This window comes from Candoia aspera, chromosome 9 (genome assembly GCF_035149785.1).
Source record: "Candoia aspera isolate rCanAsp1 chromosome 9, rCanAsp1.hap2, whole genome shotgun sequence".
Classification (NCBI taxonomy): Eukaryota; Metazoa; Chordata; class Lepidosauria; order Squamata; family Boidae; genus Candoia; species Candoia aspera.
In genome coordinates this window covers 26,435,357-26,460,534 of record NC_086161.1, presented here as the reverse complement: position 1 = coordinate 26,460,534, position 25,178 = coordinate 26,435,357, and the positions used below count along the sequence as shown (strand labels likewise).

Genomic DNA, 25,178 nt, shown 5'->3' with positions numbered 1-25,178 from the left:
TTTGGCTTCACTCGGCAAGCTGTGTGAACCCAGCCAACTGTAATTTATTTAACAAGCCATGGTTAAGCAAGGGACAGTTTGGCAAGATGAGCTGAGCGACTCTTACAAAACTAAAAACAGGAGAGAACGGTTTTGTTGCTCTTCTGACACCAGGTCTGTCGCGGCTTCCACCTCTTCCGAAACAGCCCTGTTCTGCCGGAAGAGAGCAGGGGAAAGAGGAGCCCTGAGCAGGCATCCCCTGGTCTCTCTACCCAGAGCACTCGTTCTGCAACTGGTAGCACCCACACACGCCGGCGGCTTATTGGAGCTTTGCTGAGGTCCGCAATTTCTTCTGGCTGCTCTTGAAGCTGCGCAGGGGGTTCTGCTGGCCCTAGGGGAGGGGGTGAGAATTAGTCCCCCTCACCTGTCCTGGCCACGGGACAGTCTGCCCTAACCGAGGAGCATCACCCAGAGAGCCACCGCCCAAGCGGGAGCCACCAGCTCAGCGGGTGGAACTGCTCTACTGGGGACGGAGGGTCGGCCGGGGAGGAGACCAACCTTGCTAGTGGAGGCCGGGAATTTCCGCCGCTTGCATTTCCCAGCGAGGGGACAAACTGCTGGCCGGAGACCGCGGGGCACTGCAAGAGGAAGAGCATATCACATTCCCAGAAGACCCCACCCCCACCCCTTTGTTCAGGCCTTGTCCACCCGCCCCGCCACACACATCTGCTTCCTCGGGAATGCAGACGAACCCTCCGCCACAAAACCATTTGAACAGAGAAGTGGGCACGCATACCAGGAGAAGGGGAAGCCCTCGGTCCGCCCAAGGGCAGGAAGCAAAACCGCCCCTGCCTGGCCCTCCCCCGCCAAGCAGGCGCTCCTGCTCTGCCCCTCCCTGCAGCGGAGACTCCACCCCAAGACCTGTCCCCACCCAGGTACTCCGGCACGTTACGCAGATGGGGCTTCACGACTGCCGGGTGAAGGGGCTTGTCATGGCGCAGCAGGTTCAGATCCCGGGGATGGTCTTCGAAGTACGTCTGAGGGAGAGAGTCAACGCTCCGATCAGCCCGTCAGACACCCGACTGGACTGATGCTGCTGCTGGGAAGGAGGCGCTGGCAGGGGGCCGGGGCCAGCTCCGTTGCCCCACCCGGGATACCTTGAGCTTCTCTGAGTTGAGCAATTCCTCTTTGATTTCACGGAGTCGCGCTTCTTTGATAGCCTGCTTGGTGACTGAACGCATGGCATCCTGGGGGGAAGCAGGAGAGAAAGCGCCAGGGCTTAGGAGTGCAGCACTTGCTTTGTGCACGCATTTATTTATTTATTTACTTGCTTGCTTGCTTGCTTATTTATATTTCAAATTTGGTCACCACCCATCTCCCTCAAAAGTGAGACTCTGGGTGGTTTACAATAAAGATAAAATAAATACAGATTAAAATACATTAAAAACAGTACCTCTTAAATAAAAATATGAATATAAAATACAAAATCCAGGATGGCAACATTAAAAGTTCTGAATTTAAATTCATAAACGCACGGGGCCTCTTTAGGGCACTAATCACCCCCAGCATTGATTACCCCCTCCTGCCCCACGTGAGATGGCAGAGCCAGGTCTTCACCCCCTTCCGGAAGGCCGGGAGAGTGGGGGCCCGCCTCACATCTGGGGGAAGAGTGTTCCACAGGGCGGGGGCCACGGCAGAGAAGGCCTGCCTCCTGGGCCCCGCCAACTGACAATCTCTCACAGACAGGGTCCGTAACATGCCCTCTCTGCCTAACCGGGTGGGATGGGTTGATGCAATGGGGTTGAGGCGGTTCCTCAGGTAGCCTGGACCCATGCCATGGAGGGCCTTAAAGGTCATAACCAATACCTTGATTTGGACCCAGAAGCAGACTGGCACCCAATGCAGCCCCCGCACCCAAGACTGCCCTCATGGCTGCATTCTGGACCAGCTATAGCTTCCGGATACAAGGGTAGCCCATGTGCAGCGCATTGCAATAGTCTATATGGGAGATAACCAGGGCATGAGTGACTGACCGGAGGGCTTCCTGATCCAGGAAGCAGCATAGCTGGCACACAACACAAAGTTGGGCAAAGGCCCTCCTGGCCACAGCTGCCACCTGCTCTTTGAGCAGGAGTTGTGAGTCCAGGAGGAACCCTCGGTTCCACACTGGGTCTGTCTGGGGCAGTGCAACCCCATCCAGAACTAAAGATGGTAAGTTCCCGGATGCAAAGGAGCTGCCAACCCACAGCCACTCCGTCTTACCAGGGTTCAGCTGAATCCTGTTGTTCCCCATCCAGGCCCCCACAGCCCCCAGGCACCGAGAAAGGGCAGTCACAGCATCACTTACATCACCCAGGATGGAGATGTAGTGTATAATTGGGTATCATCTACATATTGATGATACCTCATCCTGTGGTGACAGATGATCTCACCCAGAGGTTTTATGTAGATGTTAAAAAGGAGCAGAGAGAGTACCGAACCCTGCAGCACCCCACAAAGGACAGGCCGCAGGCCGGATCTCTCACTCCCTATCAACAATGATTGGGACCAGCACAAAACTGTGCCACCCACCCCCAACTCCCTAAGCTGACCCAAAAGGATACCATGGTCGATGGTATCAAAAGTGACTGAGAAGTCAAGAGGAGCAAGGATGGATGCACTGCCCCCATCCTGCTCCCACCACAGGTCATCCAGAAGTGGGACCAAAGACTGTTTCCATCCCATACCCTGAAACCCAACTGAAAAGGGTCCAGATAATCCGTTTCATCCAGGATCCTCTGTAGCTGCAGCACCACCACTTTCTCAACCACCTTCCCTAAAAAGCGACGGTGGGAGACTGGACAAAACTTGTCTAGCATGGTGGGGTCCAGCAACAGTTTCTTGAGGGGGTGTACCAGCACCTCTTTAAAGGCAGCTGGGAACACCCCCTCCCTCAAGGATGAATTCACCATCACCTGGACCCACCCACACGTCACCTCCCAGGCTGCCTTCACCAGCCAGGAGGGGCACGGGTCTAGTTGGCAAGTGGTGGCATTTAGTCAGGAGGACCCTGTCCACTTCCTCTAATGCCATAAGCCAACTAGAGTTGGGGGGTGCAGGACACACTGGTGTCCTCCACGGTATTCTATCATATCCCTCTGTTTATGATATTCAGGCTGGATTCCCTCTAATGCTTAACAGCAGCCACTTGCTACAGAAAATAACTTTCTTTCCCAGGAAGTTTCTCTTGAAGCCATGATGGGAAAGACCGAATGCTCAGGATTCTCTGAAACTGCCCCAGCTGCCTTTTTTCCCCGAAGACAACGATGGCAACGCAGCTCTCACTTGCAAGATCATGGGACATTGTGTAGGTGAGAAAAGCAGCTGCTTTTCAACGCAGCAGTGCCTTTCCCAAGCGCCCCATCTTGGTCTCCCCCACGCGAAAGTGCTTTTACCAGGCAGCGGTAGCGGAGTCCCTCGATCTCCCCCATCCGGAACTGGTAGGGCCTCAAGGTGTACTTGCTGCTGCTCTCTAAGGGACCAACAGAAGACACTGGCTTGAGGGAAAGGCCTACGTTGCCCACCACATACTGTGACCCCCCAAGCTGGCCAAGGAGGGAGATGGGCCCGGCACCCAGCGCTCTGTGCCCAGGCTGGCCCCTCCAAGGCCTGGGGGATGCTCTCCCTCTCCTCTGCCCCCCTGGAACTTTTCCTGAGCTCAGCTCTTCTCTCACCCACCGGCTGTAAGCACCTCTTCGATCTTGGCAAGCCGAAGGCCCTCAGATGGCAAGACGAAGGTCAGGACAGTGCCTGGGTTGTGCACACGGGCTGTCCTACGAAGGAGGGTTGAGAGCTGACACACCCAAATCCTGGAAACCCTGAGGCAAACAAGGGCTCCGTGGGCAGCAAGGCGAACCCTGCTGCCTCAGAGAATGACAGGTGAGCTCCAGAGGGAGGTTAAGATGGCAGCTGCCTCCAGCCCAGGGCAGTGCACGAGCGCAGCTCTACCTCCCCGGAAGCGCCACCCAACTCCCCAGCTTCATGCACAGCGCGTGCAAGGCGATTGGTGGGAAGACCTGCCTTCGCCCCCCAGCACGCATTTGGCGATTCCAGGTTTTTTACTTTGCTATTTGCAATTTTTGGTTGTTCAATACCCTTCAAAAACAATTAAGATCTGAGTGCATCTATTCCTCCTACCTGGTTGAGGCTAAAATGAAGACTCAGGAGAATCTGAAAAGCTGCATTTTGCCCAAAACCCCCACTTTTAGTCACAGGAAGAGCCAAGCAGACCTCTGCTAAACCTGCGTTAAACAGAAGCCTTGCTTCCTACTCCCTCAACATTCTGCCCAGACTTCTCTGGCATCTCCAAAATGTTGCCAAGACCTTCCAAAATGGATTTCTTGGATTTTTCAAATAGAAGCTAAAGAATATTGTGCCCAGCACAAAGAATGTGAGTTCTTGCTGGGTTATTTATCATCCCGGGGAAAGTACATAGCAACGCCCCACTGGGAGATGGGCAGAGAAAATGCTTCTAAGCAAATAAACTCAGAGGCATTCTCTGCCCCATCGTATTAAAAAAATCTCAGTGAAGTTAGCCTTTCCAAACTGACTCCAAAAGCTTTTTGAAAATGAGCCAATTTTGTGCTCATTTTCTTTACCAAAACTGTGTACATCTGGAGTGCCAGGGTACAGACTTGAGAAGTCCCAAAGGAGCTGGGCATTACCGCATTGTCACATTTCTGTGAAACTCCTGGATCTGGCAATGGCTGCCACTGACCTGCCTGCTCGGTGGATATAGGATTCCAGTGAAGGTGGGAAGTCAAAGTTGAAGACAGCAGACACGTTCTGGAAGTCAATGCCTCGTGAGACCCCATATTCCTGATCTTTGCCCCTGAAAGGCAAAGCAGAAGAGTAGACAGAGGCATGGGGCAAAGAGATTGCTACTGTCTGGCTATCAAGCTGAAGAAGAAAGCCCTTTATTTAATTCCCACTCACTTCATAAATATTAAGGGTTTTGAGGGACGCAAAGCTTACCTTTCTGTTCCAGTGCCCTTCTTCTTCCCCCTGTTAGTCCCCTCCGGTTCTGCCAGGTCCTGCTCATCTGTCGCAATGATGTATCTGTAGAATCCCCGATTGAACTGGCTGATGATGTGACAACTGGAAGATTATCAAACCAGGAGCTGCTGATTTTGTGGGTTCTTTCCAAATCCCAGAGATCATCAAGCCTCACCACTTCCCCACCAGCTGGAAGCACTGTATTTTCCTGGGAGTAAGTCTGGAATACAGCTGCAACTGTCCAGGAAATACAGACCCTTTCGGCACATCAGGCCGTTTCTGCCAACCCACTCAGAGTTGCAGCAACAGTCCTTCCTCACCCAACCCCAAGCTCCGGCCAGCTGAGGCTCACCGGGACTGAGCAGGCAGCTCTGAGTTGAGCACGCAGGCAGCAATCCCAAACTGCTCCAGGAAAAGCCTGAGGCGGTAGCAGCGGTCAATCCTGTTGACAAAGAGGAGAACTTTTCCCGGCACCAGCGAAAGCTTCAGGAGGGCATAGAGCAGCAGGAATTTGTCCTCTTCGGTCTCACACTGGATCTGGAACTGGCTCAGCTGGGAGCTGTCTGGCAATGGGGCTTCCTGCAGCCTGAGAGTCACCTGCAGAAGAGGAGTACGAAAACTTTCCCCCTCTGTGGAAAGGCGGCTTCTTCCAGACTCTGTGCCAGCCCAGCTGGGTCAAAAGTCAAACCTGACTCGAGGCTGGCCGTCTGCAATGAGAAGCCTGTAGATTGGGAAAGTTCTGAGCCAACCTGCCCCCACAGCACCACCCCGCCACTTCTTACAGGGTTGTGCAGCACCAGCTCCTTCAGGGCCTTCACATCCTCGCTGAAGGTAGCTGACATGATGAAGGCCTGGTAGATCTTAGGCAAATGGCTGCAAGGAAATAAGACTGCCTCAGCCACAAGACTGGGATGGCAGATCCAACCCAAGGCCACCTGGTCCCACTAACAGGAGACCATGAAATGCCTCCGAGACAACTGTTACAGAATACTTTAGTATTCTGCATAACACCACCTGCATAACAAATCATACAACAGCTTTGATGTCATCACAAATAAATGGAGCTATTTCTCCATATTTTCTTGGATAACAATATGCCAAGTTTTTAAAGCTCAAAACATTCCTAGTTTGAAACAAATGTTTCAAATGCTCCAAAGTCAGAATAAAATACCTCACGTTCTAGAGTTCATTTTATTTCAAGTATTTCTCCAAACAGAACAACAAGAATTGAAAACAATCCCCTCTTTTTCATTGCAGGCAACAAAATTAGGCAGGGTGTAAACTCATGCCTTCGAACCAACCTATTAAAAATTGGCTATGGGGATGTTTAACTTTTTGAAAATGAAAATTCTCACAACCAATGGAAACAATAAGTGTATTTTTTTAATGACTTCCTCCATAATGTTTTGGAAAAAATGCAACTTTTAGCACTGGGGCCCCAAGCTGTGAACTAAATAAATACAAACAACATTCAAAGGCTATGCCTCCCAAGAAACTGCTAACAGAAGGAAACTTTGAATGGGCCTGAATCCGTCTGGTGTTCTTCTGCATCTTCTTATAAATCAGAACCACAGACTCCCAGGACTTCTGAGAGAGGTGTGGCGAACTGAAGACATCTCTGCAAAAGTGGAGCCAATGACTGCGGCAAAGACCAAGGAACCGGTGAGTAGACTGGTGCCTTGGAACCAATTCAGATGAGAAGACGTGAGATCGCCCACATGTGCTCCAGACGGCTGCTCCTCATGAGGAGACCACAGGACAGTGGTTTTCTGTGGGTTTGTGCACTGGGAGACAAAGGGATCAGCCATCTTGCTGGCAACCACAGTGGAGCCTTTTAAAAGACTTTTAAGTTTGCAAACCTTAAGCCGCCCAGAGTTGTGTTTGAGATGGGCAGTGGGAAATGTGCTAAATAAATAAATAAACTTCACTTTCTAATCACTTTCAGAAATTGCCTATTATCCATCTTAAAGCTATTAGAGACCTTTGGAACGACAAGTTTGAAAAGTCATCGGGTGAGTTTTATCTTCAGCTCTGAATAAAAGAAAAATTAATTATAAGCCTAAAAATTTTAAAAATTTGAAATAAACAGCAAAAAGCTAAATAAGATTCTGATAAATGGATTAAGGGTCCAGATAAATTTGGAATATTGACTTTTACTATAAGATTTTGGAATTAACTATAAAAATTAATAGCTTCTTGTGGGAGACAGACTTATTTTGGCTATCCTGGCTACTGCAACTCATTAGAAAGATAAGTTACTTTATGATTTTAGAAACTAGGGAGGACTAAAGATTCTAAGAAGAATAAAAGAAAATACAAGCCTGCCCTTGATGTCAGTTAATACTGGGACTTACAACGTGACACAAAACATTGTAACATCAGGAACATTAAAGGAGATCTTTGAAGAATGGAGCCAAAAATTAGTAACTACAATATCAATGCTGTCAATAATGACGTCTGCTTCTATGGATAGACTATGTCCAGAAAATGTTAAAGAAAGAATGACGGATGTGGAACAAATTTTATCTGACTAGACAGAGAAAGTACCAAAAGTGAAACTACAAATGACAAGCCAAAAGGAAAAGGACTTTACTGGATATACAAGAGAAACTGGCTGAAGTTTTAAAAATTAAAAGGGAAATACAAATGATAAACCAAAAGAATGACCTGAAAAATGTTTTCTTGTTGGATCTACAAGAGGCTTGTTAAAGCCTTGAAGAAATCTGTGTGATGGGTTAAAGAAAAATTGAAAAGAAATCAAATCCTCCAACAACGTTTGATTGAATTAAAGATTAAGACCATTATAAGTAAAAGGAAGCAATATAAAGTTGGTTTATTTGATCAAGGTTAACATAAGACTTTTTTTTTTTTTTTTGCAAAATTCAGGTAACCCTTTATAGATTTTTTGCTGACACCAGGACTGAAAAGTTGATGTTTTATGTATTTGCTTATAGATAAGGGAGAATGGATGAAGAGATAACTGTTTGTAACCTTTTAGGGGGTGAAGAGTTACTAAATTTGTTTATACTTGTTGTGATGAAGGCTGGAAAACAGTTTTTTAAATCTTTTTTTCGTAATTATATTCTTTTTCTTCCTTTTTTTTCCCTTACACTTTTTTTTCTATTTATTCTCTTCTCTTTTCTTTCTCTAAGTTTAGTTTGTATTAGTTTTTACTATTGTAATCAAAATTCTTTTAAAAAATTATATAGAACCACAGACTCCCACCTCTTCAGTAGCAGAACTCACCAGAGGAGATTCTTCAAGTCTTCCTCAAAGCCAAATGAAAAAAGCAAGTCAGCTTCATCCATCACCAAAATTTCTAAGGAATTGTGCAGTCTCAAGCTTTGCATTTGTAGATGTGCCAAAACCCGCGATGGTGTCCCTATCACCACATCTGGTTTCTCCATCAAGAGGGGTCTGCAAGACAAAAAACAGGAGGTGTAAAGGCCCAGTGCTGGAGAAATTACAACATGTACCTCTCTTTGAAAGAATGCTATATAAACCAAGGTCAATTTAGTGTCATCATCCAGATGGAAAACCATTCCTCTTTATCCTTTTTTTAATATGTAATTTTTATTAAGAATTTTGATTATAATAATAAAATCTAATACAAACTAGACTTAAAGAAAAAAATAGAAGCAAAAAGTGCAAGGAAAAAGAAAGAGAAAAAGAGAAAAGTAAGAATATAATAAAGAGAAAAGAAAGAGAGAGCCAGTTTGGTCTAGAGATTAAGGTACCGGGCTAGAACCCAGGAGGCTGTGAGTTCTAGTCCTGCCTTAGGCCTGAAAGCAGGCTGGGTGACCTTGGGCCAGTCACACTCTCTCAGCCCAACTCACCTCACAGGGTTGCTGTTGTGGGGAAAATAAGAGGAGGAAGGAGTATTAGCTATGTTGGCTGCCCTGAGTTATTTATAAAAATAATAAAGGCGGGATAGTAAAGGTAAAGGTTTCCCTTGACGTAAAGTCCAGTCGTGTCCGACTCTAGGGGGCGGTGCTCATCTCCGTTTCAAAGCCTTGGAGCCAGCGTTGTCCATAGGACACTTCCGGGTCATGTGGCCAGCATGACTCACGGAACGCCGTTACCTTCCCGCCGAAGCGGTACCAATTAATCTACTCACATTTGCATGTTTTCGAACTGCTTGGTGTGCAGAAGCTGGGACGAGCAACGGGAGCTCACCCCGCCGCGCGGTTTCGAACCGCCGACCTTCCGATCGACAGCTCAGCGGTTTAACCTGCAGCGCCACCGCGTCCCCATAAAGGCGGGATAGAAAATAAAAAAAAAATCTTTTGAACTATCAAAAAGCAATTGTATTTTTCTAGATAATTTTGCCTATAGTTCTGCCAATTACCCATGTCAAGAAAAAGTTAAACTTCTGACCCTTCTTTGGATAACTCATTGCCTAATAACATTTTATTAAAAATTATCATCAATGGAATCAGAGCCATCATAAAAAACAGTAGACACAAAAGTCTACTTGAAAAATTATTCTTTTCATTTTGACTTTCCCAGGCTCTTGTGTTTGCAGTGTTGTTTTTCATTTTTTTGTTATAATTTTCTATTAATCCCCAACATTTCTAAACATTTTTAATTCAATTACGTGATCAATCCAAACTATATAAAGGTTTGCCATTTTTCCCCCCAAACTTGATTTATTTTATTTTCAAACTGAATTTTCCACTTTCAGATCTGACTTTTGGTTTGGTGCACTGCTTTCAATTTATAACTCAGTTCTATCATTATTCTTTTAATGTGGCTGTACATAATCTGATTAATCTGTTTGATTGTATTTGCCATAATTGACTGGGCAATCATATGTACATCATACAAACTTCCATTTAAGTGTTTCTGTTGAATAGATTTCAAAGGAAGTAATCTTTGTCTTGCAACTTCTTTAATGCATTCTAAAAAAAAAATTAGAAAAAAATCCCTAGAATGAAAGCTTCTATTATGGCTGTCATGGCTACAAAACAAAAAATATACACTATTGGAAACCTAGAACAATCCTGTGTTCTGGAAGTTCTGCCAAACTGTCTTGGGTTGGGATTCTTACAGTCCAGCAGAGGCAGAGAGAAATGGCATCGCTCTGCGATCCTTTGCCATCTCAAAGCTGCACAGGGTCTCTCTCTTTGGCCTGTGGTAGATCCCAGAAAACTGGGCTGAGAAAGGGCAAGTGGATCATGTGCTCCTAATTCACTCTCAGCATTAGAAAACATCATTATGCATGAACTGTTCAGCACATGAAACAGCTGACTTGGGGCTGTCCATGCCTGAAGTGAAACACACACATTTCAGTCCCTTTAAGTAATGAGAGAGGACTGTTTTCTTCTGGACACAGACTAAAATGGGATTTTCAGGACAGAAAGAGTATGGGTAGAGGGTGGGGTAAGAGCAGGAAAAAAAACTAAGGATTGGAGGTGGCAGCTTAGCCCCAACCCTAGAAGACCTAAAAGGAAATCCCTACCATCTCTCTTGAGCTCCCAGCAGGGAACACAGTTTCCTCAGCATTTGCAGGGCATGTTCTCCTTTCACCAGCTTTCCATTTTATTCAGGACTTCTCGATTTTAAAGGAAACTAAAACTGAGTGTGGTCAAACACACCCCTTGGAGTGTAAAAAATGGATATTAATACAGCAGTGATAAATAAAATCCTATGGCAAGGAATATTAATGGGAAAAGAAAACTAAGTGAGGCGGGAGTTCCTAAAGAGATAGTAAAAACCATAATTCTAAGCAATTCCAATGAAAAGAGAAATGGGCAGACAGCACGTGGTTATCTGAAAATGTTGGTGAAGACACGAAGCCAAAAAAACCCCAAACCTCATATATAAAATGGAAAGAACACTAGCTCACAATTAAAGAGCATAGACCTGAAGAAAAACTGGTGCCAGGAAAGCAAAATTTTAGATATGCCTAGGTTGTGCTTTTTTTAAATCAGTACATTAGCTGCTCATCCACTCATTCAAGCAAAATGCTAACAGGTAACAAAGAAAAGGCAGAGCTACTCAATCCCTATTTGGTCAACTTTTCTCCATGTTTTTTACCATGAAATTGTGAAGATCAAGATGAAGGAGCAGAATTGAAGTTTGAGACGGATACCTCTTTTGTGCCTTCAAGCCAGTCTTCACTTGACTTCTGGCAACTGCCTGGGCAAGTCCCTGCAGTTTTGGTGGCAATAGTTTTGAAGTGGTTTCCTGTTGCCTTCTCCTTAAGGCTGAGGGAGAGGGACTGGCCCAAAGTCACCCAGCTGGCTTCGTACCTAAGGCAGGACTAGAACTCACGGTCTCCTGGTTTCTAGCCTGGTGCCTTTAACCACTACACCAAACTAGCTATACAGGTAGTCCTCCCTTAACAACCATTTGTTTAGTGATGGTTCAGACTTACGATGGTGCTGGAAACACCCAACTTAAAACCAGTACTCACAACCATCGCAGTAGCCCCATGGTCACATGATCACAATTTGGACACTTGTCAACCAATTCACATTTATGACTGTCACAGCGTCCCGTGGTCACGTGATCACCATTTTCGACCTTCCTGGATGTCTTCTGGCAAGCAAAATCAATGGGGAGCTGCGTGATTCGCCTAGCGACCATGTGGTTTGTTTAATCCCCATTGTGATTTGCTTAACGACCACCACAAAGTCATAAAACCAGGTCAGATTCACTTAATGACCTCTTCACTTAGCAACTGAAATTCCAGTCCCAATTGTGGTTGTTAAGCAAGGACTACCTGTATTATTAATTTAAATTTCCCAGACAAGACAATTGTATCCTAAAAATGAAAAGAAACTAGCTGATGCCTTGGCTGAACCCTTATGGATTCTTTTTGGCAGCTGCACGTGAGGATGCGCTAGCTCCCTTCAAGTACGAGGGTATTAAACAGAAGAAGGTGAATTGTGTGAACCAGCTTAACGGACCCTCTTGCTATGTGGGCGTACAAGGCATACCAGGGAACGACCTAACCAAAACAAAGGGTTAACATGCTCCATTTTCAAATTACCTTTTTGTGCATTAATTCATTGTGTATGGCCACCCGCTCACCATGCAAATACTGAGGTGATGACCAGATTGAATATGTGACCAATTCCATGGGTCAGCCCAAAGATTATCTGGAACAAGCTGACAGTTGCCAAAACAATAGAGTACAGGTAGTCCTCGCTTAATGACCACAATTGGGACCAGAATTTCAGTTGCTAAGTGAAGCCGCCATTAAGTCAATCTGACCATTTAAGAGAGCAATCTGATCTAGTGGCGAAGGTGCTGGATTAGAAGCAGAGAGATGACTGTAAGTTCTAGTCCTGCCTTGGGCACAAAGCCAGCTGGGTCACTCACTCTTTCTCAGCCCTAGGAAGGAGGCAATGGCAAGCCACTTCAGAAAAACCTTGCCAAGAAAACTGCAGGGACTTATCCAGGCAGTCGCAAGAATCGGACAGATTGAATGGGTTAAAACACACACACACACACACGTTCACATCCCGAGCAGACGCCTCTACCATCACCGCAAGCGTTCCTCGTGCTGGGTTAAAACACACACACACACACACACACACGTTCACATCCCGAGCAGACGCCTCTACCATCACCGCAAGCGTTCCTCGTGCGTTTATCCATAAGCGCAGCACCCCCAAAGAGGCATCATCGACCGCCTCCCCCGCCCCACGCCCCGGTCATCGCTGGCTACGTCCCACGCAGGCTCTTCTTCTTCGGGGAACGCCGCTGGATCGCGCCAACGGCCCTTCATAGAAAGCGCACTTTGGGGGCCCCCCGCTGCCCTCCCTCCCAAACAGGCGCCTCGGGGCGCTATTCCGGACGCGGCCGAGGTTCTGGCCTCTGGGAAGCCGCCTCGCGGAAAGAAGGCGCCGCGCCCCGCTCACCTCTGGGCGGCGAGGTCCTCCGGGCCGGCCAGGTCGACGGGGCGCACGTCCCGGGCGCAGTAGGCGGCCAGCTGCCGAAGCATCTGCAGCGCCTGCCGCGCCAGCTCCTTGGTGGGCACCAGGATCAGGCCCCGCACCGCTTGCTCCGCGACCAGCGCCGACTAGGAGGGAAACAGCCCGTCAGGCCAGCCCGGCCCAGCCCAGGCCAGCCCCCCGCGGGCAGCAGGGCCCGGCGCACTCACCGTCTTCCTGGCCAGCAGGCGCTGCAGCAGCGGCAGGGCGTAGGCACCCGTCTTCCCGGAGCCCGTCCTGGCCCGCGCCAGCAGGTCCTTGCCTTCCAGCGCCAGCGGGATCGCCTTCTCCTGGATCGGCGTTGGCGCGGCCCACCCCAGCTCGGCCACCGCCTGCCGGGAGCACAGCAAGCGCGCCCTCAGCACGTGCGCGCGCCGCTCAGCAGCAGCAGCAGCGCCCGCCCGCCCGCCCGTACCTGCAGGATCCGCGCATCCAGCCCCATCTGGGCAAAGCTGCTACCCGCCGCCGCCATGCCGCTGCCGCCCGCGCCGGAAGTGCAGCGGCGCCTCCGGGCGCGACCACAGAGCCGCACAGAGAGCGGCCCGGCGGCCCTGGCATCACCCTCTGGCGGCGGGAGGGCGGCACGGCAGCCCTTCCGGAGGTCCCGAGCGCGCCCCTGCAACGCGGGACGTGCAGCGCGGTGCCTGGCGGTGGGTTGCGCTTCCTCCCTCGTCCGGCCGCGCTTCGAAGTAGCTTCTCTCCCGGGCTTCGGTAATGACCGTAGACCGGGCCGCTCCTCCAGGCAGCAGGAAAACTTATCCTTGGACCAACTAGGATTCTCAAACCTTTGACCAACACAAGCCCACAAAGGGAAGTTGGTTGCTTGTGGCACATTTCAAAGCACACCATTTCCTGAGGCTCCTGCTGTATCCAGGGCATAACAAACACTGTATCTATGATGGGAGTGGGGACAAGGGCCATTTCTGGGCAACATCATTTTTCAGGATTTTTTTATATAGCAAGAAACATTGGGGTATGATCTTAAAAATTCTTGTAGAAAAGACTTCATGGGTTTTTTGGTCTTTTTAAGACCATTAAGGATCTGTGAACTTTTACAATTCAGTAGACTTATTTAGACATTTGTTTTCATGTACTTTTCTCACCAACATATAAGGTAAGTCTCTTGCAGAAAAGCTTTATTTCACTCCAAAACTGTAACAAATAGGCCTTACAACAAACTTGCCCAAACTAGCAGAGAAGGAAAAAATGCTCATTTCTGGGTCCCACTTCAAAGGTCTAATTTTGCTGCCAAACCGCAGTACTGTTGTTCTGTAGCTGGATTATTTACAGGTTCTATTTCCAAATCAGAGGAAGGCTGGCAAAAAGGATGTCTTTATTTAATGGGAGACCACCACCTGATGGGGAATTTCCTTTCTGTGCTCTCCAAGGAATATCTCCATCTGACGATAGTACTCCCAATTCAAACTATCTGAAAATTTAAGGGGCTCCTTTATTCACACTTCACAATAAACCTGGAGGGAACTTCTACTGCTCCCTCATTTGCACTGATTCTGCAGCCAAGACAAATTCTCTGCTTAGAAAACTGAGAACTACAAAGAGATTGAAGGGAAGCTGCTGCAAGAAATCATTCAATCCCTTGGCTGCCTGACAACCACTGAAACACTAAACGATATTTAAACCCATAATATCTGAAGAGAAGGCATATAATACAATTCTGATGTAAATCTAATTTTCCCTTTGTACTTTGTTGAATAGTTCTAGAGTTATAGGGGCTATTAGAACAGAAGCTCTTAAGCAAATTGCAACAATCACAAAAGTGATGGAGGGGAACTTTCCCAGCCTTTTGTAAAGCAGCATCTTGGAATGTTCCAGGAAAGCGTGACAACCGAGGCAGGCTACCCTAACTCGCCACTAGCCTCACCCATTTCAACGCACAAAAATATGAGATGCTTTCAGATGCTTTCATGGATAATGGTCCATATAATTGGGCAAGGGTATTGTCTGCCGTGCTGCTTGCTCAGTTTAGTACTTAAATCCAGAAAAATCAAAATGTGTTCAATGGAAAGTAACAGTGGGGCATTGGTGAATAATGACATCTGTGATGTTGAAGAAATTAAACCAGTTTTTTGGCTTCAAAGAAACTCTTGAGGTGTCTCATCTGCCAAATGCCTGTAAGAATGAGGATGACAGTCTGTGCAATAGACCACCACAGCACCCGCTGGTTCGTGCTCTCGCTGGTCATGCGGAACCTCTCCTCTCGGAACTGCAAAGGGAACACAGCAGTTAGCATCAAAAAAGGCCTACCTTGACTCCTCCTGTCATGCTTCATTCAATGTTGCCCTCAATCTGATCAAGGTCTAATTAAGATGCAGGAGCTTTCCAGTTCCCCATCCAAAGCATCTCCCACCTCTTTGCCAATCTCATTCCATGCAGGGAGAAAGCCAGCAAGGTTACCCATAGCAAAATACTGTGGGGGGGGGGGTTCATCACTTCCATGTATAATAGCTTAAAGCCTACACAGCAACCTCTTTCTTCTGGCTCAAGACCAACACAAGTTGGAAGGGCCTTTCCCACTTGCCTGTAACCATTGGATAACCACTTCCTGGCAACATCTTGTTCTGCTGTATCCAGGAGTGACCCAAGCTTAGCCTCCTTAGCTGTTCTGGTGTTGAAACATTGTTTTCCCCCACCAGACCCTGTTCTGCCATCCACAGACAGCCCCAAGATGTCTGATGTCAGTTAGCTTGCCTGCCCTTTATCTTGGAGGGAAGCCAGGTACTGCAGTGACCGGCAAGGGTCAATTTCCCCGTGGGAGGGCACCTCACTACCCACCAGGTTCCATTTTGCAGGAACCAGCAGGGTCCCGGAGAGGCCAAGGGGCCTTCGCACTCTCACCCTTTGGTAGTTCTGCTCCTTCTGGATCCGCTCCACCTGGTCCAGGAGCTGCCTGGCTCGCAGCTGCAGCTCCGTCAGCTTGTCCTTGGCGGCGATCTCGGGGTAGTTATTCGTGTGCTCCCCCACCTGGATGTCCAGGTGCACCCGCTGGACCAAAGACAGCAACGCGCGTTTCTGCGGGGCCGCCGGGGGTCCCTCCGCGGCACCGGGGAAGGGAAGGGAGGGGGCGGGCCGTCGCGGGGCCTCCCCCTCCCCGCCGCCCGCCCGCCCCTTACCAGCTTTCCTCCTGCGAAGAGCGCCAGGCGCGTGGAGTTGGAGTGCAGGCAGATCTGGTGCTCCCCGGGGGTGTGCGAGGTGAAGGTGAACCGGCCCTCCGAGCCGTACTGCCGGGAGAGAACCACCTGCGAGGCGGCCGGGGGTCAGCGCGCTGGCGGTGGCGGCGCCCGCCCCACGCGCCCCCCGGCCGGGGCAGGAGGCCGCCTCACCTTGGCGTCCGGGTCCCGGACCTCCACGAACATGCCCAGCCCCGGCGTGGAGGGCAGGAAGGCCTCGGCCTGCTTGTCCCACAGCTGCGTCCGGTAGTTGCCTGCGGAGGGAGGGGCCGGTCAGCCGGCGGGGGCGCGCCCGGCCCCCCCGCCCCCGCCGCCCGCGCGGCCCCCGCCCTGACCGATGACCATGGTCTCGTCCGGGATCTCCTCGATGAAGCAGCGCTTCTCCGTCTCCCCGATGTGGAAGTAGAGCGCCCGCGCCGCGCGGCCCGCCCAGAGAAGCGCGCCCAGCAGCGCCACGAGCCACGCGGCCGCCATGGCCCGCCGCCGCCCGCGCATGCGCCGCCCGTCACGTGGCGCCCGCGGGCCGCCCGCCGGCTTCCTCCCTCCTTGTTTCGCGCCCCGCCCGGGTGGGCGGCCCTGCTGGGGCGGGGGCGTCGAGCAACCCCGCCCCGCCCCGCCCCCTTCCGCCGCGCGCCCCGCCTCGGGAGAGCAGCGGCGGCCGGGCCCGAAGATGGAGGCGGGCTCGCTCTTCCGGGTCCTGCGGCGGGGCGGCCGGAGGCGGACGAGCGAGGCGGGAACGCGCGCTGCCCTCGCGCGCTGGCCGCGGCCGGGGTCAGGGTGGGTCTCGGGCTCCGGCAGGCGTGCCTCCGCTCTACGGACGGGCCCGGGAGGGGGCGCCGCTCCTACCGGACCCTGCTTGGCGACCGCGGCCCTTCGACCGCCCCGAAGCCCGCCGGCCGGGTCCGGCGCCCCCTCCGGGCCTCGCGACCTCCGCTCCGCAGCCTGGACCAGCCTCGCTTCGAGCCGCCTCCTCGGGCAGCCGCGGCCGATGCGCCGCAGCAGCCCGGGCAGGGCGACGGGGCCGTCGGCTCTTCTGTGACCTGGAGGCGCCCGGCCTTGCCCCGGGGCTCTGGGAGGTCGCGAGGACGAGGGGTGTTGCCCTGTCCCCATGTGGATCGAGGAACCGATGCGGAGTGGCCCGAAGCCATTTTCCCTTTGGGGAAGAAAGTTACCACAGCTACGATTTCCTTTTTACCTTAGGAAAAAAGTAAGTGCAGAAGCACACAGACATGAATAAAAATAGGCATAGAATAGAGGAAGTGACAAGCTCCCTCTTTCACAGTCCTGGAACCTGAGTCATGCAATGAAACTGTAAGATAAAAAAATACAAAGCTCTGCAGGTCGTCTTTGTTTAGTGACCACAATCAGGACCGGCAACTTGGTCATTAAGTGAAGTGGTTGTTAAGTCAAAATGTGACTGCTTCTGAATTTACTTCAGCTTTCCTTTGCTTTACAGACCTGCGAAGATTGTGAATGCAAGGATTGGTTGCAAAGTTACTTTTTCATCACTGTGGTAACTGGACAGTCACTAAACAAGGCAGTCGCTAAACGAGGACTACCTGTAATGACAAAAGTTTAAAACACACCTAATTAAAGTAAGGTTTGCTACTACAAGATACACAATAGTGACTCACATCCGCTTCACCTTGCAGTTAGATTACTGAAGTGTACTTCACATCCAGCTACCCTTGAGGATAACATGGAAGCTGCAATTGGTGCAGAATTCAGCAGCCAAACTGTTGACAGGAAGTATGTTCAGCAGTGTTCCCTCTGTCATGAAGTCTCTTCACAAGTTACCAATGGACTTCCAGACCAAACTTGAGGAACTTTGCACTGTATATTTGCAGGATCACCTCTCCTGGCCAGGACCTGTCCCCCTGGGAGTTCCCTGCAGGATGGGCTGCTCAAGGTGCTACCCCACATGAGCTTTAGTGGGATAGGAGCTGGGAGATGACATTCTTTGTGGAAAGGGAGCTCTCTCTTTGCTCGCATTCTGCAAAGCAGTGAAGTCTATTTTATTCTAATCAGCTTTTGGGGTGGATAATAGATGACTTTAAAAAGGGGGGAATTAGAGGTACGCATGGTGACGTTTCTGGCTGCATGGGGTACTTACTCTGAAACTAGTTGTTAAAAGTAAGGCAAGCTATGGCACCCTGATCCATCTGCTTGGCAACTGGCTGATCTGAGGTCAGATTCAGCCTCAAGACTTATGGTCAGAAAAGCTGGTCTCAAACAGTGAAGATCACCTATCTGCCTTATAAGGACATTCTCAAACTTGGCCACACCTCCTCTCTTTAAATTTTTAATTTAATTTAAATAGATGCTTAATAGCACAACCATGAAGAACAAAAGGAAAAAGAAACAAAGAAATTGAGATTTATATACTTTGTAAAATTGAACAAGAATTTTCAAAATAACATTAAATCACTAAAGTAATCTTCACTTACTGGAATTGAATCAATAGTCGATGTTCAACAAAAGTAGCCAATAGAGAAGAACCATCTATCAGAATCAAAAAGTATTTAAAATTTCTATCAAATTTAAGAGATCCGTCCTTATAAAAGAACAGACAAGATCTACATTTTAAAACCTAAATATTGGAGGTTTGGCCACGCCTTTTCAGATGCTTCTGGCTACGCCATAAATTGGTGGCTGAAACCCACAGAAGTTCCAGTTGAAGCTGTCAGAACGGGAAGCCATGGGTGACTCACGACCAGAGGAGCAGCCGGTTCAGCCTGGCGTGGTGGTGCAGTCGGAAGGTGGTAATTCAGCCATCGTTGCTCTTTGCTCATATAGGCCGTGCTGGTTGAACAAGACAGATTTTTTAATGCTTGCTTTGTTCTGATGCGCTGATTTGCTGTTTGGAAATGGAAAGTCTTCTGAATGACTGAGAATGCAGAGAAAACTGTTAATGACTTTTAAAAAGAGAGACTGTTTCTTTGAGAACTCTATATTATTTAGTAACAAGAGTTCCAGGCTGTGCCTTCCATTTTAATTTATTTTGAATAAAGCTTCTTAATATCTACCTTCCTTGTTATAGGTACAACTTCAAGCTGAATCTGTATTTTCATTTACGCGCTGTGGTTTCATTTCCCCTTTCTGTATAGCAACAGGAACTGATGCTATTACTTCAGGGAAGTTTAGTTTCAGCACCCACAGTTGCAACATGAATTGCAACACACGAATGCTGTTGGAAATTTAGTGGGTTCTGTCACAGCTACGTAACTGGCAATAACGTACATTCCAGTTACGTGATTGTCACAAGCTCTATAAAAAAGCCAGCTGGGCTGATCTGGCAGAAATGGTCAATTTGTGACACACAATGGAGCCTGGCAGGTCCCCAAGAAATAAAATTATCCTCTTCCTCCTCTCTGTTCTGTGCGCAGATGGAAACGAGGCCTGGCCCCAGGGAGCCATCTTCAAGTCGCGGTAAGTGCTGCTGGGCGAGCAGCTTCAACAGCTTGGCCAGGCAGGCAGAGAGGCCGTCAGGGAGATCCCGGTGAGATGCAATGTCGCTGCACGGACCCAGCGCAGGGAGGTCTCTCTCGCCTCCAGGAAAGGAACTGAAGGACCAATGGAAAAGGAGACCGAGAAGAGGGGGAGCTGAGTCCTGCCAAGCTAGGCTTTCACCAGCGCCACCCGTTCGTGCCTTTCACGAAATGCCCCTGCTCTTGAGACAAAGAGGGCTCTGATCTACAGAAATGAACCTCTGAATGAGTGGGAATGATTCTGAAAATGATACTCTTCTGGCCAGAAATCTGTTTTCTTTAGAAGGAGAGATGCGTTGATGCTCCTCCTCCCCTCTGCTGTAGCATCACCATAACATTCTGCCCACAGTCTTGAGATCCTCAGTGAGGCACGTGCTGCAGGTGCCACTAGGGATGCTTTGAGCATCAATAGGGTGCACTTTTTTCCATGGTGAGGTCTGTGCAATGAAGATTTGCCACTGGAATGGAAGCTGCTCTCCTTGTTATGCTTTAGAAAGAGATTCAAGACACATGCCTGCTTCCTTGACTAGTGTTTTTATGGCGCTAATAGTTTTTAATTTCACTGATTTTAGATTTGTAAGCTGCCCAAAACCACAAATGGACTGGGTGGCATATACACGCAGGGTTCAGCAGGTCGTCTTTTCCCATTATGAGCATGAGGGGCTTGGCTGTGGCTTTCCTCTGAAGGGCGAGTCTGCGTTTCCTGCCAAAAGGTGGTCTGAGTGAATAGGCAGAGATGGGGGCTGGGAGTGGGTGAGCTACAGCTTGTAGGAAGCAGACCCTCCCTCAGGTCGCAAGAGGCATTTGGGCCTGCCTATTGAGGAGGAGGTGGCAGCCACGGCTGCTGAGGAGAGAAAAAGGTAGGGTTTTTCTTTTAAAAGACAAACCTTGACATTTCAGACTCTGGGATGTAAACCAGAAATCCATCTACCTTCAGAATAATGAACTAATAGCTGGATACTTGCAAGCCCCCAACTCTGCACTGGAAGGTGAGTCTTTCCTGAAGCTGCACTGAGGAGGGATACAAAATCTCCCACTCAGCCTTGGATTCCTCAGACGCCTCCCTCTACAGCAGCCTCAGGAGCCAAAGCTCTTAGGAGACTTGGAGGACTTGGAGGCTTCTGAGGGTGGGGTGGGGGGTTGCATCATGATGCACATGTTGGCAGCTTGCTCTTTTTCTTTCGTGTTGCTGCCTTCTTGATTTGCTTGATTCAAAATATGCATGAGATGCTGGTTTGCTGCAACCTGACTTCTTTGTTATCCTAACCGGCATGGGGGGGAGCACTTTCATCTTTGTTCTCGCTTCTGGAGTGGCTTATTTCTCTTTCACCCCACCATATGACACAGCTCTCGCCCTGTCTCCCAGCTTCCACCTCTGTGGTGGCTAGGCCCATCATGTTAATCTTTTGGGAGACCTGGATCTCATTCATGAGAAAGTTCCTCCACATTTTCTCCCCACTGGTGAAAGAATGTCGGTTTGACTCACAGAAGGGGAAGGAGAATGCCATCCATTACAGAAAAGATATATCTGAGTCCTGGAAAAGTAGAAAGTGTGAGAAAGAAACTTAACGCTACCTTGATTTGGTTAGGTATAAGTTGAAGTACAGCAGATAGAGGCTTTGGCAGGATTTCAAAGTTCTAACCACATTAAAGTACATTCCAAGACTCCAAAGCAATCCTGTTTCCTGGCCTTGAAGGCTGGCACCCCTACAGGCTGGGCACAGGAGAAGGGTGAGCAAGTGCAGCAGGGAGATACCATGCCCGCTCTTTGCAGAGCATGAATTGCTGCCTAGTGCTGCTCAGAGAGTAACAGAAGGTGATTGGAGGCCCTGCGGAAGGGTACTAAATGGTTATTTCATGACTTGCTATATAATTCTAATAACCAGGTGGAGGGAAAGGCGTCTGCATCACACACCTGCTGATTTGGCTACCTCCTCTCGGGGAAGCGGAGCGTCTGCTCCTCCAGTATAGCCAATGAAACGTTTGGGCTGCCTTGCTGCCTGTGCCCCACCCCTTGGTAGCACCACTGCCCAGTTCTGCCAAGGCCCACGGGGAAGGCTGCCCGAGAGTCTTCAGCCTGCCTTTTGTCCCTTCTCCACTTATGTCTCGAAAACGCCATTGCTGCTGCCCTCCGCATCTGGGCTGCTTCTTGGGGAGCAGCATTTTGCCTGCAGGGCTTCCCCCGGCCACCGAGAAGGGCAGCTGCCGTGCTTCTGGGTGGTACCGGACCTGGGTTGGGTGACTGGTGGGTTGGGAGGAAAAGGGGTGCAGCCCAGTAGCAGCCAGGAGGCCTCCTTCCCCAGTGGGGGGTCCCTCCTCCTGCGGCTTCTGTTCCTTCCAAATCAGTGATGCAGAATGGAGGGCGGCGGTAGCATATTTCATATAAGTTTCTCAATTCCTCCAAGGGCATCTCCCACCCATCCAGAGAATGACCTCTGGGAGCGTGCTGGTTTTTCACGCTGTGATTGTGTGTGTTTGGGAGCAGAGGGAGGGATTCAGTTGCAGTGCTTCCTGAGGGGCTCCCAACCTGACCTACCTTGCAGGGGTGTTCCCAAAGTAAATCGATAGTTTCTTGACTGGAGTGACTGAAGTAAATCAAGAAATAAAATAAAGAGCTCAGTGCATGGAGGAAAGACCCAAGAAAGCTGGATCTGTTCCAGACTGCTCACAATCTCTCCTACCTCTGCTTCCATTTCCAGAGAAGATTTACTGGGTCCGCAACCAGGCCTTTGGCCGAGAGAACTTTCCTGTCATCCTCGGCATTCGGGGAGGGAAGAGCTGCCTGGCCTGCTCTCCCGGGGCCTGGCCTGAGCTGCAGCTGGAGGTGAGAAGCCACACAGCACCACCAGGAAAACAGATGGCTTGGAGGGCCTCGTGGTGCTTGAGAATGTTTTTATCTGTGTTGTTGTTACAAGGCACTTCTGACATGGTATGGTAGACTATGAGGTTGGAAAGTGGAGCCCCTGTGTGTGTGCGCGCGTACACGTGCACACCACGAAGGGAGTGAGGGGCATTATTACATCCTACCTTTATATGTGTTTGTGTGGAAGCAACTCCTAACAAACCTTACCCCTGGGTAACTAGCTTGTGGATCACAGCAGCGTATGACTCGTGTGTGTAGGAGAGAAGAGCAGGCCCTACTGTGCCCTCAACTCATCCCATCGCATCATCCCATTTTTTGTGGATGGGGGGAGCCTTTCTTTCTTCAATTCCCAGTCAGGTTTCTCTTGAGGACCTTAGTAGTTTCCAGGACGGAGCTTCAAGAAGGCAAATGGGAAATTGTGTGGAAAAGGCCATCTCTGTACCCCACAAATCTGATCTGGGTTACCCTGTGGATTATTTCTCATTATGAAGAGTCCAGCTGCGCAATTCCACTTTATTCTCTCAGGGAAACATGGAATTGCAAGCCACCCTTCCCCGTGACTTTGCTACCAGAAGCCCCTTATGGGGGCCTTTCATGGCAACCTTCCTCCTGAGCAGGCTGGAGACTAAGGGCCCCTTGGCCCCTTCCCAGCAGAGAGGCATCCCAGAGTGTGTCTCTGCTGAAGGCAGTTTCCCTCCTTGAAAAACCTCTTTCTTCTCCTCAGAGTGTCAACATCATGGATCTGCACAGAGACAGAGAGGCCTCCACCCGCTTTACCTTCTTCCTGTCTAATAAAGACGGAATATGGCGGTTTGAGTCAGCTGCCCATCCAGGGTGGTTCCTCTGCACTTCTTCCAAAGCCAACGAACCCATTGGCCTGATAAAGAATCCAGGACCATCTCATCTGGTGGACTTCTATTTTCAGCCTGAATCTTAGCTGGCCTCCCCAACTCCCTTCACAGTACAAAGTCCACTCCTTAACTGCAGGATCTCGCAGCTGCTCCTTTCTCTGTAAGGATATGCACGTACTTTTCAGGAAAATTTCTGGAGTGGGTCATTTCTCAGGATGACAAAGCAACGAGGGAAAGAGATGCAGTGTCTCAAGAATAACAGGGATATTCATAGCTCACTTTCTGGATTCAGAAGTGCAGGCTTCGCAGCTAACGGCCACAGAGTCATCTGCAGACCCCTAAAGCTATGAGTGCAAAAACTGTTAGCCTGTTTATAGGTTCTGATTTCCCAGAAAGAGAAATAACTTAGAACATTTAAAGTAACTGTATTTACTACATTTAATTCTCATTATTTCAAAATGTGCATTAAATGAAAAATTCATTTTTGTCTTAGCCTCATAGACTTTTCAGAGAGTGGAACCCCAGCATTTGATTCAGAGGTGTGCTGTAGCTTGCAACATATCCATATCCTGCCTGTCGGCCCCTTGGGATGCCACACTCTCTTTGCTTGGTCCTGGTCCTTCTCCCCAGGCCTTTCCCCCTCCTCCGGCTCCTTGCAAAATGCCCCGTGCTGCCATGAGGCTCCAAGGCTGCTTTGGTGAGGGCTGCTTCAAAGCATAATTGCACAAGCTGGGGTGCAGCACAGGCAGAGAGCAAGTGCATTGGGCCACATGTCCCCTAGCAGAGTGACCCAGCCTCCCTCAGGTTCTTGCCCTGCCCAGTGCTGGCACAAAGCTCCTGCCAGGCTTGCCCAGAGTTGGTTGGTCTTTGGCTGAAAGAGTTTCTTTCCCTGCTCTGGAAGGAGGGCTCCGTGCTTTGCCTACCTTTCTTACCTTGTCTAGACACATGGAGGGTGCAGTAATGAAGCCATTACGGGCAAACGCCGGCTCTTCGGCTTTGAAACGGAGATGAGCACTGCCCCCTAGAGTCGGACACGACTGGACTTAATGTCAAAGGAAACCTTAGAGAAATATAGGTTATTGATCTTACACACTTAGCCCACCCAAGCATAAAGAATTACACACCTAGACAAAGTAGGTTCAAAGGTAAGTAAAAAGAGTATCTTACTCATTTATTTGGTCCAGTTACATCATTCAGGAAAATATTATTCTTGTTCTTCTTCTGTCCCTAAACTGAATTGACCCTCAGCCCTCACTGCTGCTGAAGACTGCATGGAGAAAGGGGGAACCTGCTGATTCATGGCCCAAAATGGAAGAGCTGGAGCCGCATGCTCCCTTCCAGGGTGGTGAAGAAGGAGGAAGTGAGGAATGTGGGAGGGGCAACAAACAGCTTCCTCCAGAAGCACATAGAGAATACGTATCCTAGAGCAAACTCATCCACATGCTAACGAGGCACGGTGATTTGCTGAGACCTCCAACGCTTGTCTAGGCATATGGAGGGTGCAGTAAAAGCTTCTGAAATAACTGCTGACCCCCCCCCCCATCATGGCTGGAGTGAAGGGAGTGACAAGAAGGGAAACTGCTGCCCCACCCCACTCCACAACACCACCACCCCATGTCTGTGCTCTTGGATGGAGAGCATAGAGTCAGGAAGGCTGAGGACGGTTCTGGTGGAGGCTGATGAGCCTTTTGCAGAAGAAAGTCAGGTGGACAAATGTAAGTATTGAGAAGGTGATGAGAAGAGGCAGAAAGAAGTGGCGGGCAAACAAGGAAAAACCTGAAAGTGGAGGAGAAATAATACAGTAGGCAAGGGGAATCAAACGGAGAACATTA

At 49.5% G+C, this 25,178-nt stretch overlaps 3 protein-coding genes across 5 annotated transcripts; 1 reads left to right on the top strand and 2 right to left on the bottom strand.

Moving 5' to 3' along the window:
* Nucleotides 1–13,445, bottom strand: DDX56 (DEAD-box helicase 56). Of its 2 annotated transcripts, none has more exons than XM_063311319.1 (14): nucleotides 13,372–13,445; nucleotides 13,127–13,288; nucleotides 12,885–13,045; nucleotides 8,260–8,430; nucleotides 5,796–5,886; nucleotides 5,366–5,610; nucleotides 4,993–5,115; nucleotides 4,736–4,849; nucleotides 3,697–3,791; nucleotides 3,414–3,490; nucleotides 1,137–1,226; nucleotides 911–1,016; nucleotides 538–617; nucleotides 1–370 (listed from the first exon to the last, which is right to left on the bottom strand). In XM_063311319.1, exons 1-14 carry the CDS (start codon nucleotides 13,426–13,428, stop codon nucleotides 299–301), a joined length of 1,644 nt encoding a protein of 547 aa, XP_063167389.1. In that variant the 5' UTR covers nucleotides 13,429–13,445; the 3' UTR covers nucleotides 1–298. The 2 variants fall into 2 exon arrangements, with proteins under 2 accessions (XP_063167389.1, XP_063167390.1); XM_063311320.1 differs by having other exon boundaries at nucleotides 1–361; nucleotides 13,372–13,438.
* A 634-nt stretch (nucleotides 13,446–14,079) lies between these two features.
* On the bottom strand, nucleotides 14,080–16,636 carry TMED4 (transmembrane p24 trafficking protein 4). The gene is made up of 5 exons (XM_063311007.1): nucleotides 16,480–16,636; nucleotides 16,298–16,398; nucleotides 16,088–16,213; nucleotides 15,813–15,959; nucleotides 14,080–15,180 (listed from the first exon to the last, which is right to left on the bottom strand). Exons 1-5 carry the CDS (start codon nucleotides 16,616–16,618, stop codon nucleotides 15,031–15,033), a joined length of 663 nt encoding a protein of 220 aa, XP_063167077.1. The 5' UTR covers nucleotides 16,619–16,636; the 3' UTR covers nucleotides 14,080–15,030.
* Nucleotides 16,637–17,617: 981 nt separating this feature from the next.
* Nucleotides 17,618–23,827, top strand: LOC134502739 (interleukin-1 receptor antagonist protein-like). Of its 2 annotated transcripts, XM_063311211.1 has the most exons (5): nucleotides 17,618–18,903; nucleotides 19,531–19,573; nucleotides 20,533–20,621; nucleotides 22,332–22,456; nucleotides 23,220–23,827. In XM_063311211.1, exons 1-5 carry the CDS (start codon nucleotides 18,843–18,845, stop codon nucleotides 23,430–23,432), a joined length of 531 nt encoding a protein of 176 aa, XP_063167281.1. In that variant the 5' UTR covers nucleotides 17,618–18,842; the 3' UTR covers nucleotides 23,433–23,827. The 2 variants fall into 2 exon arrangements, with proteins under 2 accessions (XP_063167281.1, XP_063167280.1); XM_063311210.1 differs by lacking the exon at nucleotides 17,618–18,903 and having other exon boundaries at nucleotides 19,176–19,573.
* The last annotated feature ends 1,351 nt before the right edge of the window (nucleotides 23,828–25,178 follow it).